The sequence below is a fragment of the Erpetoichthys calabaricus genome, chromosome 8, assembly GCF_900747795.2.
Source record: "Erpetoichthys calabaricus chromosome 8, fErpCal1.3, whole genome shotgun sequence".
Lineage (NCBI taxonomy): Eukaryota > Metazoa > Chordata > Cladistia > Polypteriformes > Polypteridae > Erpetoichthys > Erpetoichthys calabaricus.
Genome location: NC_041401.2, coordinates 4,370,621 through 4,391,222, shown reverse-complemented (window position 1 = coordinate 4,391,222; position 20,602 = coordinate 4,370,621). Strand labels below are relative to the sequence as shown.

General features: G+C 41.4%; 1 protein-coding gene across 2 annotated transcripts in view; it reads left to right on the top strand.

Moving 5' to 3' along the window:
• sestd1 (SEC14 and spectrin domains 1) overlaps nt 1-20,602 on the top strand; it is a 186,733-nt gene that overhangs the window by 90,120 nt on the left and 76,011 nt on the right. For both annotated transcript variants that reach the window (XM_028806200.2, XM_051930628.1), the window contains exons 5-6: nt 2,427-2,517; nt 10,620-10,733. In XM_028806200.2, coding sequence (XP_028662033.1) covers nt 2,427-2,517; nt 10,620-10,733 — 205 coding nt within the window. The remainder of the gene's footprint in view (nt 1-2,426; nt 2,518-10,619; nt 10,734-20,602) is intronic.

The following is a 20,602-nucleotide window of genomic DNA, read 5'->3' as shown; positions in this document are numbered from 1 at the left end:
AGTAGATAGATAGATAGATAGATAGTTACTTTATTAATCCCAAGGGGAAATTCACATACTCCAGCAGCAGCATACTGATACAAAAAACAATATTAAATTAAAGAGTAATAAAAATGCAGGTAAAAACTAACAACAACTTTGACTAATGTTAACGTTTACCCCACCGGGTGGAATTGAAGAGTCGCATAGTTTGGGGGAGGAATGATCTCCTCAGTCTGTCAGTGGAGCAGGACGGTGACAGCAGTCTGTCGCTGAAGCTGCTCCTCTGTCTGGAGATGATTCTGTTCAGTGGATGCACAGCGAGTAGTCAGTAGAATGGACTTTATTGTAGGTGTTAGGCCGTCAAGTGCTGCATTTACAGGAAATCTTCCAGATGCAGACTTTGGAAAAGAGGAAACTTCCAAGTCCCTTGAATTTTAAATTCAGTCATGTTGGTATGATTTGGATACGTGCGTCTCATATGCCATTTCTCTGTAGCAGCGGGAGTGCAATCTGCTCCTTGTATGCCAAGTAATGACAGGTGCACTGAAGAAGTTTTAATCAGTCTAATTGAAGGATGTATCTTAGTGTCATCAGCATTTTAATGGAACTTGAAATGTCTTCTAATGGTGGATAGTGTTGTAATCTGTATTCTGAGCTATTTCAAGGTAAGATTTCTATACCTACTAATAAAGTGATGACATGTTGCATGTTGATTTGCACACACAAGTTTAAAGAGCACTCTGTAAACTTGACAATAATGACACTATAATCCTATGCAATTCCAAGCAACATTTTCTTCAACTCTTGGCTATCATGGATGCCCACTGTAACATGTTTAAGTTTGGATGTGACCATACTCATGTAAAGATGCTTATTGTTCAGTTAGACAATCTCATAAAATTTGAAAGTAGCACCTCAAAGGGTAAGTCACCTTCTTTTTAGTTAACTAGCAGTGGATTGTGTTTAGGCCTGCTTTAGCATTTAATATCCAAAAATCAATGAGACAGTATTATTGAAAAGCACTATACAATGTGAGCATCAAAAGTGGACAAAGGCTGTATGCTTCTCATGGAGGAATTCCTTTATAATTATAAACATAAATATGTTACCAGTATGCAAACATTTTTTGTACTTAACGTTAGCTCACTTTGTTTCGGCAGATGTTAGTATATTGAAGTATAAAATAAACAAGGTGAAGTAGCTATAATCGTTTAAATAAACTGTTTTTGTTTTATGTCTACTCCGCTGCCATTTATCTTCATATTATTTCAAAAGTTAGTTATTGGTTATTACTTTCCTGTTCTGAAACACTCGAACATTAGATAAGCTTTTAAAGTTACAATTTCTATTGTTAGTTAGAAAAAAAAAAATCTCATCACAGTTATGTTAAGATGTTTATACTCGCCAGGCACTGGTGCCATTGCACGGTCATGTTCTATTGAGAAGAGGCTTGCTGAGCCATGCTCCATCAGTGTAAGCTCTCACACGTTATTCCCGAGACAGGCATTTGCCCTTTCAAAAGTTGATTTGCGTGTCAGTAGGATACCCAAAGCTGTCCCAGCTAAAAGGTCTCTGCACCGCATCAATCCAAAGACCACAAGTATACTTCATGTACTTTCATATTTTAATTGCCAGCTACAAACATGCATGCTGCCGAAGCATATAACAGAATTTGGTCCTTTGTCTCTCTTGATTGCTTCAACCCATTTTCTTCTCTGCGCTTCATCAGTTGGACAAATCAGGCAAGGTTGTTTCTGTTTTGCGATTGAACACAGATGCATGTTTCATGATTCCACCATTGATCTGACCAACTGAAAAAGAGTTTATCCCTTGATGATGCTTCCTGGAGATAATAGTATGAAGTGTGAAAAGGGCTAACTGCTATGAACTGCAAGCTGCTGAAGTAGAGTCTTTGAGAATTTTTCAGAATTGCCCAACCAGTCAGTAAGTCTGCACATCTTGATGAGTAGAGATGACCATTTATATTTCCAGGCTTAATTCTTGTAGGTCCTTGTTGGTGTCATTGAATTAAATAATTAAACAATTAGATACATAAATAAGTAACATTTAATCGTTTATTACTTATTAATCTTTTGTCAACATTGAACAATGTATTTGCATATTTATTCATTTAAAACAATTAGAAGTATCTTTAGCAGAAGTGGTCTGAGTCATCACTGTATATGTGAACCCAATGAAGTGACATCTGAGGGTAACTTTTCTTTGATCTTTGCTGTTTTTTCCTGAATAAGATGTATTACATTTAATTGTATTTATTTACCACTTTGAGGGCAGAGCTCTGTCTGCATGTTATGTCTTGGGCAAATGAAGAACTGCATCTTTTCCAAATCTGTGTTTTTGTTTTATGATTGACCAAAGATTACTAATCTAGCAGTTTACTTTGAAAATTTAAATGATTATTTCTCTCTTCCCTTTATCTCTAGTGAAAAATGTAAAGCTAGAGGATTCACTGTGATTGTGGATGGAAGAAAGTCTCAGTGGAATATAGTGAAGACTGTTGTTTTAATGTTGCAGGTAAAAATCATCCCACTATGTTGTATTTTTAGTCTATAACAAGAACAAACCTACTTTTAACAATGTACATATTGTTATATTTTCTCAAGATTTGTGGGTTTCACTGCCTCAAAATAAATGCCCCCACCTTTTTAGGTATTAGATAGATAGATAGATACTTTATTAATCCCAAGGGGAAATTCACATTCTCCAGCAGCAGCATACTGATACCAAAAAAAAAAACAATACTAAATTAAAGATTGATAATAATGCAGGTAAAAAACAGACAATAATTTTTTATAATGTTAACGTTTACATACCCCCCGGGTGGAATTGAAGAGTCGCATAGTTTGGGGGAGGAACGATCTTCTCAGTCTGTCAGTGGAGCAGGACAGTGACAGCAGTCTGTCACTGAAGCTGCTTCTCTGTCTGGAGATTACACTGTTTAGTGGATGCAGTGGATTGTCCATAATTGATAGGAGTCTGCTTAGCGCCCGTCGCTCTGCCACAGATGTTAAACTGTCCAGCTCCATCCCAACAATAGAGCCTGCCATCCTCACCAGTTTGTCCAGGCGTGAGGCGTCCTTCTTAATGCTGCCTCCCCAGCACACCACCGCGTAGAAGAGGACGCTCGCCACAACCGTCTGATAGAACATCTGCAGCATCTTATTGCAGATGTTGAAGGACGCCAGCCTTCTAAGGAAGTATAGTCGGCTCTGTCCTTTCTTACACAGCGCATCAGTATTGGCAGTCCAGTCCAGTTTATCATCCAGCTGCACTCCCAGGTATTTATAGGTCTGCACCCTCTGCACACAGTCACCTCTGATGATCACGGGGTCCATGAGGGGCCTGGTCCTCCTAAATCCACCACCAGCTCCTTGGTTTTGCTGGTGTTCAGGTGTAGGTGGTTTGAGTCGCACCATTTAACAAAGTCATTGATTAGGTTCCTATACTCCTCCTCCTGCCCACTCCTGATGCAACCCACGATAGCAGTGTCGTCAGCGAACTTTTGCACGTGGCAGGACTCCGAGTTGTATTGGAAGTCCGATGTATATAGGCTGAACAGAACCGGAGAAAGTACAGTCCCCTGCGGCGCTCCTGTCCTGCTGACCACAATGTCAGACCTGCAGTTCCCGAGACGCACATACTGAGGTCTGTCTGTAAGATAGTCCACGATCCATGCCACCAGGTATGAATCTACTCCCATCTCTGTCAGCTTGTCCCTAAGGAGCAGAGGTTGGATTGTGTTGAAGGCGCTAGAGAAGTCTAGAAACATAATTCTTACAGCACCACTGCCTCTGTCCAAGTGAGAGAGGGATCGGAGCTGCTGAAGAGGCTGCCACTCTCGGCAGCAACAGAAAACATTGAATTGAATTTTGTGTATTGCACACCATCTATGTCTTCAGAAGACGTGAACAAAAATAAAAATGAAACATTAGAAATATCATCTTTGGGAGCTTCTCATGTTTTGATAGAAGAGAAGGACATACTGATTTGAAAGGTCACTATTATTGACAGTGTTTCAAATACTGTACATCATTCACAGGAATTGGGTCAGGTCGGGGGGCATACACTAGCACAGCATGTTGCCGCACCCACCGCATGACGAAAAAGCTTGGGATCCTGGTTGACAGCCACCCAGGCAGACATGCTGTCCAGTCTCACCCTCCGTAAATGACCCTCTGTCTGCCGCAGCCAGGTGCTACGTGGGCGTCCCCTTGGCCTGGTCCAGCCTCTCGGATCCTCAACAATAAGAATCCTGTGAGCCAGATCACCCTGGGGAACATGTGCCACATGGCTGTAGTGTCGTAACTGATGCTCCTTTGCAATGCAGCTATTTTAACCTTGGATATGTGTCAAGTTAGTAAAGAGTTACACTAAAGCTTTCAAATGCTATATTATGTAGCACTTCTTCTGTCCTTTCGTTGAGATATGTACTTCTGGCATTATTCGGTAATGTGCTGATTTATGGCACCATTTGGGACTGGCTGTTTGGCCGTATGTCATATTGGCTGTATGTCAGTCACAAAGTGTACAGGTCATTGCAGTTGATGCTCTCTGGGTCTGGTGTGTGTTGTCGGTGTGGAGTAGCACAAATAGATCTTTGTGTCTTGGCGGCTACACACCAGGTCCGTGTAAGGCAGTCTTTCTCAACCACTGCATGTTTGCTGTCATTGGTTCACAAGTATGTCACCTTAGCCAGTGTTTCCTCAACCACTGGGCCACGACACAGGTTGCTGTTGTTAGTTTGTGAGTGAGTCACCTAAGCAGTTTGACAGTGCAGCACAATTTATTTCCCCATTTCTAAGTGAGCTTGTTTCACCAAGGGTTTGTTTGCACAAGCTGTTAGAGGTGTCATCAATGAATTTAAAAAGGCAAAACTGGGGTGCAGGACCAAAACATTTGAGAAACACTAATGTAAGGAAGGTGGTGTAGGCTAAATATCTAAGTAGTAGCACTGTGGAGCTGGACAATCAAACCAAAACCTTAAAGGACCCTCCAAGAGTCAGAAAACATGTGAGACCCAGCGAAGAAATAATGAAGTATTTATTAGTTCTGCTGGGTTTGTAAATTTGTAGAACATTTTTGCTAAGTACAAATTGCCTTGACTCGGTTGGCTGTAAATCAGCACGTGACTGTAGTTTCACAAGAGGGTGAGGTACACTATTTGCACAGTAGTATTTTTCTTTCAATATCTTAATTGTTGCATTGAATGGCATCATCTTGTCTGTCACGTAAATTCAGGTGGCCTTGTTTAGTTGCTGCTTTTCATATGTAATGAAGATAACAGAATTTTATTAATAATTGAACACAGTGACATACACTATACACAATGCAACAAATAATTAAACAATACACATATCAGCTTGTGAACATGTTTTACAACAACACAGTACAAGTAACACACTGCAGTAATAAAAATGATCAGTTCTCTAGCAGTCCTTCAGTGTTTAATGTTATTTTTAGCTATAGTCCAGAAGTTGGGCACATGCTTACATGGCATTCTCAAAACACATTTAATTAGGTAGCATGTGATGTTGGGGTGATGAGTGATGACCAACTAACTTCTTCTGATCACACTGCTGCAGTCTCCCACTTATACAGAGTGAATCTACACATCTGCAAGATTACAGTATTTGATGGAGTTTGTGTATTCGACTCAACTTCTTGTCCAGGCAATGGTCACGATGTAGTTGTCTAGTGCAGTTATTTAGTGACAAGGGTACTGGCAAATACTGTCAAGCCATTGCATCTATAACTCCCCTTCTGAGGTTGGCAGCACACATCAAGTTCAAGTCATAGGTGCTTCCCTACATGGCAGTCAGTAGATCAGCACCTACTTATTTGAAGGCCCTCATTAGGTACTCTGCTCCTTCATACCCATTCAGGTCTGCCATGGAGATACCAACTTCACAAGGCATCACATTTCAGTCTAGATTCTATTCACATGTAGCCCCTAACTGGTATAATGAGTTACCACATTAATCCAAATCACTGACTGCCTTACTTTGTTTAAGAAGTGTTTGAAGACCTTCCTGTTTTGAAAATTCCTCATGGCTGATGGTTTTCAATTCTTTTTGTTGCTGAGGTAAAGTTAAGTAGTCTTGTGCTTCATTCGGTTTAATGGTTGCTTCCTTTTAAGGTCTAAAGCATTTTTCACTTGTTTTGGTCAAAATTTGTAACCTAGTCTTGTAACTACACATGTTTCAAAACAAACCCCTAACTGATATTGATATTTGTAAATCGCTTTGGATAAAAGCGTCTGCTTAATCAATAAATCTAATGTACTGTAGGTAGTCTGAAGGAGGCAGCCATTTCTTTAAGTGCCGACGACTGTGTTATTCACATTTATCTGGGAAAAAATTACAATTTTTTTAAGACAGCTGCTAATGCATTGCAACTGGTAGAGTAATGGAACATTCAGTGTGGTTAGACTCAAATGAATGTGCAAACTTCAGTTTCCTAAGAGGTGGTGTCACCATAGAATGAACCGTTTTGGCATAACAGTTCCTTCTCTTCATGGAAGTTATAGCAAACATATGCTGCGTTTTAGTTTTGCTAACGGCATTGAAATGTCTGTTAATTACACTTATAGAACATGAGCTTATATCCCACCATGGAAAACTGTCGCCTTATGTGTGTTTACATTAATAAAGCTGATGTTGCGTTCAAGAGGCATTCAAAGACAGAAAACATTGCAGAAAATATGCATAGGCAACTGTGATAAAAATCCTGTGACTGTATCTCACCATTCAGTAGAAAACTGAGAGATAGAAAGTGTGGTGTTTGCTAGACCATGCAATGTGCCAGAGAGACACTGCTAAGATGTTAAGTTGTGCTACCAGTCACTGGCTTTAGAATGTCTCCATTTTCCATTTGAAATGTAAGCAGTTCAAGTCTAGTGAAAAAGTTAGAAACGTAGAAATGTAGTAGTTCAACTGATAGAGGGTTTAAAAAAAGATTAAGTTACCAAAAGCTGGAAAATATAATTTTCAGAGTTACACAAAAAATGCCTCCTCCCTGGAGAGGTGGAGATATGCTGTAGAGAGGAGAGGAGTGAAGGTCAGTAGGAACAAGGTCAATCCTCGCAAAGCTCCAGGACCAGATGGCATCCCAGGCCGTGCCCTCAGGGCGTGTGCTGACCAGCTAGCAGGTGTGTTCACCAACATTTTCAATCTCTCCCTGAGGCAGTCAGTGGTCCCCACTTCCTTCAAGGCATCCACCATCATTCCTGTCCCAAAGAAACCGGTGGTCTCCTGTCTGAATGACTACCGCCCGGTTCCACTGACATCGGTCATTATGAAGTGTTTCAAACAACTAGTCAAAGGTTACATCTGCTCCTCCCTCCCTGACACACTGGATCCTCTCCAATTTGCTTACAGAGCAAACAGATCGACACAGGATGCCGTTGCGCTAACAATAAACACTGCCCTCACCCACCTGGAAAGAGGAAATACATATGTAAGAATGCTGTTCATAGATTACAGCTCGGCATTCAACACCATCATCCCCTCAAAACTCATCTTGAAGCTTGACGACCTTGGGTTGGGGACGACCATCTGCAGATGGATTTTCTCTTTCCTCACAAACAGGCCCCAGGTGGTGAGAGTCGGCAAACACACATCCTCATCACTCATTTTAAACACAGGAGCGCCGCAGGGCTGTGTGCTTAGCCCCCTCTTGTATTCCTTGTTCACCCATGACTGTGTTGCAAAACACGGCACAAACACCATCATCAAGTTTGCAGACGACACAACCATCATAGACCTTATCACTGACAACGATGAGACGGCCTACAGAGAGGAGGTGCTGGCATTGAGTAATTGGTGCCTAGATAACAACTTGTCTCTTAATGTCAGCAAAACCAAGGAGATGATCGTGGACTATCGAAAACAACAAGGCAGAGAACACCAGGCCATCTACATCAGCGGCATAGAAGTTGAAAGGGTTAACAGCTTCAAGTTCCTCGGAGTAAACATCACCAAGGATCTCTCGTGGACCCTTCACATAGACACTGTGGTCAAGAAAGCTCGCCAGCGGCTCTACTTCCTGAGGAGGCTGAGGAAGTTTGGCATGAATGCCAACATCACCTCAAACTTTTACAGGAGTGTGGTCGAGAGTCTGCTGACGGGCTGCATTACCATCTGGTATGGGAGCTGCTCTGCCAGCAGCCGGAAATCACTACAGAGAGTGGTGAAGGCAGCAGAGCACATCACGGGCAAGAGTCTTCCTGCCATTGAAGACATTTACCTCCATCGGTGCTTGCGTAAGACAAGCAGCATCATAAAGGACCACAGCCATCCAGCACGCTAGCTGTTCTCCTTGTTACCGTCTGGCAGACAATACAGGAGTCTGGCTGCTCGGACTACAAGACTTAAGAACAGCTTTTACCACCAGGCCATTCGACTCCTCAACAGCAACACCTGAACACTTACATACACTTACATGACACCTACATTGCACTACATTTACATTGCACTACTCACACACAAACTTTACCTGCACACACTCAGAATACTGACTGGAACATGCATCTGCACTTTATGGAATATGCATCTGCACTTATAAAACATCTGTGCAATAACTGTCATTTGTACTTGCTGCTCATTCAACTCATATTGCTCTATAACTTCTTTTAAAACATACACATTTTATTTTATATGGCTTGTCTATTTTTAACTTGTAATCTTTTTTTAAGGTATATTGGATCTAGGCTGAGTGACTTGTTTTTCTCGTCATACACATTTCATTGTATGTTGACCCTGTGTTAACCTATATATGACAAATAAACCTAAACCTAACCTAACGTGTGTGAATGAGAAGGAGGTCAGTGGACATGTACATGGGATTTCTCAGTTTTTTTATTTTTAATAAATTTGCAAAAACCTCAATTAAACTTTTTTCATGTTGTCATTATGGGGTGTTGTGTGTAGAATTCTGAGGAAAAAAATGAATTTAATCCATTTTGGAATAAGGCTGTAACATAACAAAATGTGGAAAAAGTGATGTGCTGTGAATACTTTCCGGATGCACTGTATATGGGCTGGAGACAGTGGCACTGACCAGAAAGCAGGAGACAGAGCTGGAGGTGGCAGAGTTAAAGATGCTAAGATTTGCATTGGGTGTGACGAGGATGGACAGGATTAGAAATGAGGACATTAGAGGGTCAGCTCAAGTTGGACGGTTGGGAGACAAAGTCAGAGAGGTGAGATTGCATTGATTTGGACATGTGCAGAGGAGAGATGCTGAGTATATTGGGAGAAGGGTGCTAAGGATAGAGCTGCCAGGGAAGAGGAAAAGAGGAAGGCCTAAGTGAAGGTTTATGGATGTGGTGAGAGGGGACATGCAGGTGATGGGTGTGACAGAGCAAGATGATGAGGACAGAAAGATATGGAAGAAGATGATCCACTGTTGCAACCCCTAACGGGAGCAGCCGAAAGAAGAAGAAGAAGAGTTACACAAAAATATCCTTTTTTCAGGGAAACAAGGATGGGATGACAACTTAGGTTTTTTTTTTTTTTTTTTTTGAAGCAATGGAACAATAGAACACTCTAGACAAGAACAGGCCATTCAGCCCAACACTATCCATGTATCCACTTGGAAGTTAAGTAATCCTTGTAAGTAGGTGAAAACAACTCCTTCCGTTCTCTCAACTTTTGCAGATTACTTATAATTACAAAATTCTTATTCTTCTGTGCACACCACATGTATAATGGGGTGGAGTGGTGGCTTGGATCTGCGCTGGTATCCAGAAGGTTGCCGGTTCGAATCCCCGTCACTGCCAAAAGAGATCCTACTCTGCTGGGCCCTTGAGCAAGACCCTTAACCTGTAATTGCTCCAGGGGCGCTGTACAATGGCTGACCCTGCGCTCTGACCCCAAGGGGTATGCGAAAACTAACAAATTTCTAATACGAGAAATCGTATAAGACGAAATAAAGAACAAAAAAAAATAATGACACATTCATTGTCCAAAGAATGATATATTTGTATTAAAATAATGTAGCAGCCCTGCCTTTAATTGTGTAAATGGTGCATAAGTGCATTGTTGGCAAATAGCATGAGCCTCAGTGTCAAGTTTTAGTAAGTGGTCAGCGATTTCAAATAGGCCATGTGTTGGAGTTCATGTATGTTCTTATTAGGTTCATGAAATGTTGCTGTGGATATTCAGAACTGAAGTGTAAAGTAGTCCTGGATGCTTATGCAGGTTGGTACTGGAAAAGTCATAAAAAGGTCCTGGAATATGAAATGTACTGAAGTGTATGAGCCTTGTTGTGTGTTATATATATTTCTTGATTTTTTTTTTTTTGTATTTAAAGGGTAAAAAAAAAAAAACAACTAAAATTTCTTCCTTGGGACGAATACAGTACAATCTGTATTATAGTACTGCACAGCTAACTTGGAGGAGCTGTTTTGAAACTGCTGAAAGTCATTAATGATGCACAATATTAAATAGAAGTGAGAAAGATTTTGATATTGTTAAATGTTCATTATGTCTATATTAAATCATGAAAGATTAAAAGCCATTAAATAAAATATTGTTTCAGCTCTATTTTATTACACCTTAGGATTATCAGATCAATATTTATTCTCTTGAATTTTATTTTTTTGTCCTCTTTTTAAGAATGTAATCCCTGCCGAGGTGTCTTTGGTTTGTGTCGTCAAGCCTGACGAGTTCTGGGATAAGAAGGTGACACACTTTTGTTTCTGGAAAGAGAAGGACAGGCTTGGATTTGAGGTATGGAAACTGCCTGAGCAGAAAGTGGCTTGTTTACATGTGCCAGAGTGATGTGTTTAGCTAATTGATACAAATTAGGAGAGTGAATCATTAGAGCCTAAAGCTGTTTATTAAATGTGGAGCTTAGTGCTTGCATTGCTTTGCATATATAATTTGCTTTCAGAGCTTTAACATTAAATTAGCTGCCAAAACCCTGTTCTGTGCATACTGTAGTGATGGTTTCCTGTCTGAAATTTTGCAGAGGTTTTCTGAAACATAAATAAATGAATGAATAAATAAATAATTTTCCATTTAATTTATAAAACTGGTAAAATTGGTTTTAAAACCTTATTTTTTTATCAGTAAGTATTGTATTTGTTGTCTTTTTATTTTCTTAAATATGCAAAGAAAGGAGTCTGGGAGGGGTTAATGTTATGTGTCTAACATTTTAAAACCTATCAGTGTTGTCGAACAGTTTTATTCACTCCATTTAATTAATTTTGCACTGTGCATATTCTACTGCAGAGCTTTAAGTGAATGGGTCAGCATAAAAAGTGCTTAGCCATCTTGGGGTTTGTTCACAGCTATAGACACAGAGGCAAGTAACATCCAGTTTTAACTTGCTGATACCTGCATTAAGAAGTACTTTGATTTTTTGGTCAAGTACAAACCCTTTCTTTTGTGAAAGTACTTTGGGTGACCCAAAAATACAGGAGTTTGTGTTATAAGTAGCTTTTTCAGAGAGTGCTCTTTAGTGACATTGGGCTCACAATAAACAATGACAGCCGACTGGACAGCTCAGATGTGGGATTGCCTGAGTTTGCCTCTACCATCCACATCCACATTCACTTTCACCACTTCTAATGGTTATAAGCAGGTACAGTGCATCCAGAAAGTATTCACAGTGCATCATCACTTTTTCCACATTTTGTTATGCCTTATTCCAAAATGGATTAAATTCATTTTTTTTCCTCAGAATTCTACACACAACACCCCATAATGACAACGTGAAAAAAGTTTACTTGAGATTTTTGCAAATTTATTAAAAATAAAAAAAATTGAGGAAGCACATGTACATAAGTATTCACAGCCTTTGTCATGAAGCTCAAAATTGAGCTCAGGTGCCTCCTGTTTCCCCAGATCATCCTTGAGATGTTTCTGCAGCTTCATTGGAGTCCACTTGTGTTAAATTCAGTTGACTGGACATGATTTGGAAAGGCACACACCTGTCTATATAAGGTCCCACAGTTGACAGTTCATGTCAGAGCACAAACCAAGCATGAAGTCAAAAGAATTGTCTGTAGACCTCCGAGACAGGATTGTCTCGAGGCACAAATCTGGGGAAGGTTACAGAAAAATTTGTGCTGCTTTGAAGGTCCCAATGAGCACAGTGGCCTCCATCACCCCTAAGTGGAAGAAGTTCGAAACCACCAGGACTCTTCCTAGAGCTGGCCAGCCATCTAAACTGAGCAATCAGGGGAGAAGGGCCTTAGTCAGGGAGGTGACCAAGAACCCGATGGTCACTCTGTCAGAGCTCCAGAGGTCCTCTGTGGAGAGAGGAGAACCTTCCAGAAGGACAACCATCTCTGCAGCAATCCACCAATCAGGCCTGTATGGTAGAGTGGACAGACGGAAGCCACTCCTTAGTTAAAGGCACATGGCAGCCCGCCTGGAGTTTGCCAAAAGGCACCTGAAGGACTCTCAGACCATGAGAAAGAAAATTCTCTGGTCTGATGAGACAAAGATTGAACTGTTTGGTGTGAATGCCAGGCGTCACGTTTGGAGGAAACCAGGCACCGTTTATCACCAGGCACCATCCCTACGGTGAAGCATGGTGGTGGCAGCATCATGCTGTGAGGATGTTTTTCAGTGACAGGGACTGGGAGACTAGTCAGAATAAAGGGAGAGATGACTGCAGCAATGTACAGAGACATCCTGGATGAAAACCTGCTCCAGAGCACTCTTCACCTCAGACTGGGGCGACGGTTCGTCTTTCAGCAGGACAACGACCCTAAGCACACAGCCAAGATATCAAAGGAGTGGCTTCAGGACAACTCTGTGAATATCCTTGAGTGGCCCAGCCAGAGCCCAGACTTGAATCTGATTGAACATCTCTGGAGAGATCTTAAAATGGCTGTGCACCGACGCCTCCCATCCAGCCTGATGGAGCTTGAGAGGTGCTGCAAAGAGGAATGGGCGAAACTGTCAAGGATAGGTGTGCCAAGCTTGTGGCATCATATTCAAAAAGACTTGAGGCTGGAATTGCTGCCAAAGGTGCATCGACAAAGTATTGAGCAAAGGCTGAGAATACTTATGTACATGGGATTTTTCTCTTTAACTCACCAAGAATAAAGAAATTACTTTTTATTTTAAATTGGTGTTTTTGTCTCTCGTTGTTTTCGACTTCAGCGTCCACACCATTTTTCCTCTTTCATTAGCAGCATATTATTACAGTACACACTACAACTTCCTTCCATGCAAATGTTACCAGCTAAAAATTCCTTCAGGGTGATGCCTTTCTCTCCGCCACTACACATCCTCTCTGTGACATTATTGACAGTGGGAATCACACAAAGGTCTCTGAAATCAGAGCTGCTAGTTCTAACTACAGAGCTAAATGGAGAACTCCATTTAACCGGCTGATCATCAAACTTGTAATTGGTCTTAGCATGTATAAACACCAAATTTTCTTTATAGATAAATAATGTCTAATAAATTATCATAGTCGTAATCTGTATGTCAGTGCCAAATGGGTCAGTGTCCTACTAAAAGATCGACTCTGAGAGCACATCTTAGTTAATGACGGAATTGCATGGGCTGATAGACAACTGTTTCATGTGTGGGCAGAGTGGTGTCTCTGAGGCTAAGGATCTGCTCTGGTATCCCGAAGGTTGCCGGTTCGAATCCCTGTCAGTGCCAAAAGAGATCCTACTCTGCTGGGCTCTTGAGCAAGGCCCTTAACCTGTAATTGCTCCAGGGGGCGCTGTACAATGGCTGACCCTGCGCTCTGACCCCAAGGGGTATGCGAAAAAAACTAACAAACACTGTTGTAAGTCGCTCTGGATAAGAGCGTCTGCTAAATGATGTAAATGTAAATGTTTTCAGCACAGTGGACAATTTCCAAAATGTCTAATGATGACAGTGACTTTACAAAGGTTCTTTAAGTAATGCAAGTCCAACTGGAGTTTCACCTTGTCCTTTTTCATTTTGTCATGGTACAACAGAGACAAGACATTGGACAAATAAGTCTCAGTTCTGTTTGTATGGCCTAAAACACCCGCTTTGCTTCTTTTCTTGTAATTGATTTGTATATATTATACTTCTGACAAGCAGTCATTGGTTTTCATCACATGCACCCATGGAAGGCCACCCTTATGACAAAACCAAACTTGGTTTTAGAGTGGTGTGACTAAGTTATTGGGGATATCGCGCACCCTTAGTTTACATGACTCACTAAGATTATGGAAGTGAAGGGTACAACTGAAAATGTCTGGAACAGTCATTTAATGTGATACCAGACTCAAACAGCTTGTCTTTTAGCACATCACTTAAGGCCTCCACTGCACTCCATCACCTGATATCTGATCCTTTTCTGCAGCACTCTGAACCACTTTCCTTGCCTTCTCCAAAATCTTGATCACTTGATCTGACCCACACTCCGTTCGATCACTGTTGTACTACTTTTCTAATCTTCATTAATTCCTCCCTTCACACACAATCATGCCACAGTGGTCTGTCAGCCATGCAACTCCAGGACCTTCAAATGCCTTCAACATTTCTGACTTTACTCCAAGTTGGGCCAACTGCTGTAGGCTTTTCAGAGTTTTCACAACCTCCTCTCAACAATTATGGCTTGATCCCTCAATTTTTTCATTTCAGATGTTATCTGCTTCATTTCCTTAAACAACCACCACCACCTTTATTTGTGCAGCACACTTTCATACAAAACATAATGTATCTGAAAGTGCTCTACTGCACAAGGTATTAAACAGAAAAATGAATGAATAATGAGGTGCCAAAAATAATAATTAAGAATAAACCAATTTGCACTTCCATAATGTAGATTAACAAGTAACAGTTAAATTAGAATCCTTAATTATGGATTACATTGGTAAATTCATTATTTTAAGTTTCTGATGATTATTACGAGAAGTCTCATGCAGTGGTCAGATGGCCAGGGAGGACATGAAAACTTCAGGGGGTGATAGTGTGATCTGTAATCTAGTGATTTAATCTATAATCTGTCTGCCTTTGTTTTTCTGACGCTTCTAGTTAACCTCTCTTTTCCTCGGTTGTCATCTCTGCCTTAGCACTCTACCATGTTTGGTGGTCCCCTTGCCCATGTACAGGCTTCTTCTGTTGTGCTCAAGCAGGCTTTCTTTGTCACTTATTACTTGCCACCCGCGCCTGATGCTTTGTAAACTTCATTCTGTCTTGCCACCCATGTTTCAGAAAATTTTTTTCTGACACTTTCATCTTAATTGACCCAGACCCTCTGTCTCTGTGTGTACCTCCTCTTACTATTCTTCATTGCACTGAACCAAGCAATGCTGTGATACACACCCTCCTCCAGGAATAAATTTGACTTACTTCACCAAGCTCTGTTCAATTCTCCTTACTGGGCTTCTTACTGCACCAAATTAATTTTGCCAGCTTGGTTTCCTCTGTCTTAATCATGGTGTTGCACTCAACAATTTGCAATCACCAAACCTGAATACAATTACAGTTTACTTTCCATACTTAAAAGCAAGTTTGTTTATTTCTTAGCAAATTTGGCTCAGAAGAGCTGGCAGGTCAGTTGTTTATACAAAAATAAAACATAGAACATGAATATTGAATGAAGGATTATGAGGATATAGCCAGTTAAATCAAAGGAACATAAAATGGATAAAAATGTCTGAATTTATAGGGTTAATGCGGCCCGGATAGGCACCAGCTTCCTTTGACCCTAAATTGGATGTTTTATTTAGGAAATGGAGCTCATAGCCTGTGCTCAATTTGTTCATTATTTATTTTGAAAGTTTTGAGAACAAAATTCTCATATATAAAGTGTAATGAGAGATTTAACAATGGCATTGTAAAATTGAAATGGAATTAAAAAAATTACATGCTTAGCTTCAGCTTTCACTGCCAACCTGTAAATCTCAGAATTAATAAGACCTCTGTTCACAAACAAAGCAATTGCAAAATTAATTCTGTCTGATGCCAACTACACATTACTTAAATTCCTTAATTTCCAAGAAAACAAAGTTTTTTGTTTCTTTGACATTTTATTTCCTGTGTCTGTACAATTTTGATGACTTCTGTACTGTAATTAAAAATGCACTACTCCTCAATTCTGCTCAAAATGACAGAGCAAATTAGTAAAAATAGCAGCAGTGTTTAATATTTAATAATTACTTGCTATGCTCTTTTGTTCCTTATGGTCCACAAAATTTTTTGAGCTAACTGCTCCTCACCAGTGGATTTTAAAAGACAAAGAAATGATTTTTCTCAGACTGCGTTTACTTAATGAGACTCGTTATTTTACTTACAGTAATACCACTGATTATTTTTATGTACTCTGCTAAATGAAGACATGAGATCTGTAATATTGTCCTTTCTTTAGTTGTTGACACAGTCGTTGTTTTCCTCCTAATTTTACCTTCTTCCATCACCATATTGTTCATTCTGTATTTCTAGTGACAGGTTAATTCAAGTTTGTTTTTATTTTCCTCTTTATTGATGGCCATTCTGAATTTTTTGTTTAGTCTGTTTGTTCTGTTATGTTATATTACCTATAAAACATTTTCTCCCCTTGGAAGTTTGTGCATTTAATTATACAACACTGAACAACATTGGACTAAGTTAGATTTTTTTTTACGTTAATCAACACAAAAAGTTCAACTTCAGTATCAAAGTGAAAACAGATCTGTTTAAAGAGGTCTAAAAGAATTTCAAATATAAAATGCTAAATAACTGATGACATAAGTGTTCGCCTCCTTCAAGTCAGAAGGACATTAGGCAGCCATGACAGCCTTGAGTCTGTGTGCTTGGGGGTCACTCTATCAGCTCTGACATTTTTCCCAATCTTCTTTGCTAAATTGCTCCAGCACTGTCAGGTTACCATATAGCAAGACAGGAGCACCAGGACTCTAAAGACTTGGTCCTTTTGCATAGATATCGGGAGCACCACACACCCCTTTCCAGCACCCTCGTGACCCCCATGTTCTCCCAGTCCGTCTACTGACTTCATAGGAAGAGTCACCAGAGATGTGAATGTCACTGCCAAGGTAAGTAAACTTCTCGACAAGGTCGACACTCTCTCCGTAAACAGACACACTGCTGATGGCTGTGCCCAAGAGGACATTAAAGACCTGGATGTTGGTTTTTATCAGGACCCTCACAAGCCCACTCAGACTCCTCACTCAGTCTCTCGAGTGCTCCAATCAGAGCCTCCATTGACTCCGCGAAGATCACAGCATCGTCAGCAAAGTCAAGATCAGTTAATCTTTCTTCACCAACAGATGCCCCACAACCGCTGGACCCCACGTCCATACAAACATTGAACATAGTAGGAGCAGAACACACCCCTGACGAACCCCAAAATCAACTGGGAAAAAGGCAGAGGTCCTGCCTCCACTCTGCACAGCACTCACAGTACCAGTGTACAGGCCGGCCATGATATCCAGCAACCTCGAGGGGATCCCGCAAACCCTCAGGATTGTGACGATGCGGGTTCCACTCCATGCTCCCATCTTCCTTCTGGGAGCTCTTGAACCCGACACTGTCGATAATGTCACCGATGAGCTAGGCAGTGAGACATAACAATGAAGCAAGGGGATGGTGCAAAAAGTGCAAGGTGCTTTTATTTAAAAATCAATAAAACAAAACAGTGTTGAAATAAATAGTGCAGTGCATCAAAACCTTCAAATAAATAATCCAATAAAACAAGGTGAAATCATGGAGGTTAAAATCCAATAGAAAAAAAATCTTTTAAAACCCGAGGTTTAAACAATGGCTGGAAGCTGTCCTTTAACACACAGCCTGTTTTTTTTTTTTACTGGTGACTCCCCTGCTTCTCCCGTCCAGGGTATGTACCAGGGGAGCCACCCTACCTGCAGCTGACCACCTCTCTGTGTTCTCCTGCTGGTCTGTTCACCTTGCCGATCCCTGGCTCTGGTAGGCTTAACCAGACCGTGACTTGGGCTCCCCAGCGACCAGGGCGCTCACGTTGGGGTTTTCACATCCCAAGTCCCGACTCCCTCTGCCTTCTTGGCCTTATGTGGCCATCCTCTTTCCGGTCACTCCCGCTCTTCACAAAATGCTCAGTGAGAGCGACCACAATCGACTGCTCCTCGGGTGCCGGCCAAACACCCAGGCTCACTGCTCAGCTGCCCGTAAGCCTACGCTCGCTTGTTCTTCTCTCTCTCTCTCTCTCTCTCTCTTGCACCGGCTTTCCTCTCCCTGCTTCCTGACACCTTCTTCTGCAACCTCCGTTCCTTTCCTTTCCTGTTTTCATTCCCCCCTAGCCACCTTGCACTTCTGTTTATCACGAGGATGTGGATCAGGTGTGCCAATCAGCAGCTCTCGGCATCAATAACAGATGTGGACGACTCTTCACCTGTGCACTTAAGTGAGGACCTCCCGCATCACGAACTTCCCCAGGAACCGCTTCCGGCCACACTACCACGCCCTCTCTATAAGCCATGATGATGGCAATTATTTATTTAAAAAGTGGCTTTTTTGACTTGAGCTGTAGACCCGCTACACCACAAGGATGTCCCACAGGGCTGCTCGATTAACTGAGTCAAACGCTTTGCGAAAATTGACAAAGGCTGCAAAGCAACTCTGCCGATTTTCGCGTTTGCGCTCCATGAGAACCCTCAGTGCCAGGATCCGGTCAATGAATCAGAATATCTTTATTGTCATTGTAACAAATACAGTGAAATTAGGTTCAGTCCCTGCGGTGTCAAAATATAAATAAATACAAAAGGATAAGAAGAAATAAGGTAGAACATGTAATGAGCTTGGTGTGAGGAGTATTTCAAGATGTTTTCCGCTTTCCTGAGGCAGCGAGAGCTGTGCAGGTCATCCAGAGAGGGTAAAGAATAGCCGATGATCTGCTGGGCCGTCTTTATGATCCGCTGAAGTGTTTTCCTCTGTGCTGTTGTGCAGGTGGAAAACCACACGCAGAGGCAGTAGCAGAGGATACTCTCAATAGAGCAGCGATAGAAGGACACCAGCAGTTTTTGGGAGATGTTATGTTTCCTGAGGACTCTGGTAGACTTCTTAGGCATAAAACCAGACTGTTCCGGTCCTGGGGCTTCCTGTCTTGCTATATGCTTGCGAGACATGGATGCTGTCCAGTGACCTGAGACGAAGACTGGACTCCTTTGGTACTGTGTCTCTCTGGAAAATCCTTGGGTACTGTTGGTTGAATGAGCAGTTGCTCATGGAGTCCCGAATGAGGCACATTGCCTGCATTTTGAGGGAGCATCAGTTACGGCATGTTTCCCTGAGGGTGATCCAGCTTGTAAGATCCTCATTGTTGGGGACCCGAGTGGCTGGAACAGGCCAAGGGGTCTCCCATGTAACACCTGTCTGTGGCAGATAGACGGTCATTTCTGGAGGGTGGGACTGGACCGCGTGTCTGCCCGGGGGATTTGCCAACCGGGATCCCGAGTTGTTTCGTCGTGTAGTGGGTGCGGCAATGCACTGTACCAGCGCATGCTCCCCAGCTTGATTTGACTTGCTGTCAGGTTGCATGGTGATTGCTAGTGAAAAGCCTTTTTTATGTCTGTTCACAAATTCTCCAGTGGTTTGAGGTCTGGACTCTGACTCTTTCACTCCAGGACATTCACGTTGTTGTTCTGAAGCCATTCTTGTGTAGGTTTGGCTTGATGGCTGGATTTGTTGTCTTCTCCTATGGCACAAATATCAAGCAGACTGCAGCAGGTTTTCTTCCAGGACTTTTCCATATTTTGCTGCATTTTATTTTACCTTCACAAGTTAGCCAGGATGCTATGTGGAGAAACATCCCCACATCTTAATGCTACCAGCACCACACGTTTTGATTGGTGTGGTGCGTTTCTGATATTGTTCAGTGTTTAATCATGAAGCCCTAAAATCCCACTTTCAGTCCCATCAGACCCTAGAACTTTCTTCCAGCTGACTTCAGAGTCTCATATTTACCTTTTAAAACACTTTAGCAGAGATGTCATGAGATTTTTTTTTCTCTTGCCTTTCTCCAGCAAGGTTGTGTCTGTTAAAACAGTTGTCTCTCCAGTTTGAGCCACTATAGCTTATGACTCCCTCACAGTTCTAAGGGTGTCATGGTGACCTCCTTTACTAGTCATCTTGCTTATGGGCAGTCTTCTCCAGACCTATTTATAGCTCTGCCTTACCCTTGCCATTTCTTTGATTTCACTTGATATTCTGTGACTTTTTCTTGTCTCCATCCCCTGACTTGTGCCTTTCACAGGGTTGCTTGGAGCTCTGTTTTGTCTCCATTATATAGGTTAGGCCACCTTACTGACTCTCCATGTGCTTGGATACATTAGAACAATCTGGACGAGAACATACACAGGTGCATTAATACTAAAAAACAACTGAAACTTCAGACAGGTGATCTCCATTGAAATAATTCTATGACTTCTAAGATCTAGTGAGGATTTTGGTGTTTTCACTTTGACATTAAAGAATCTTTTTCTGTTGATTGGTGTCAAAAAAGCCAAATAAAATTCATTGTGATTTAACTTCGTATAAAAATAAAATGTGAAAAATCTTTATTGGAACTGTATACTACAGAGAAACCAGTCATTTTAAGAAAAAGAATGAAACCAATTTGAGGAATATTAGTCCTTGGAGTCTTTATCATTTTGAAAGGAATATCAAAAAATGCCCCCTCT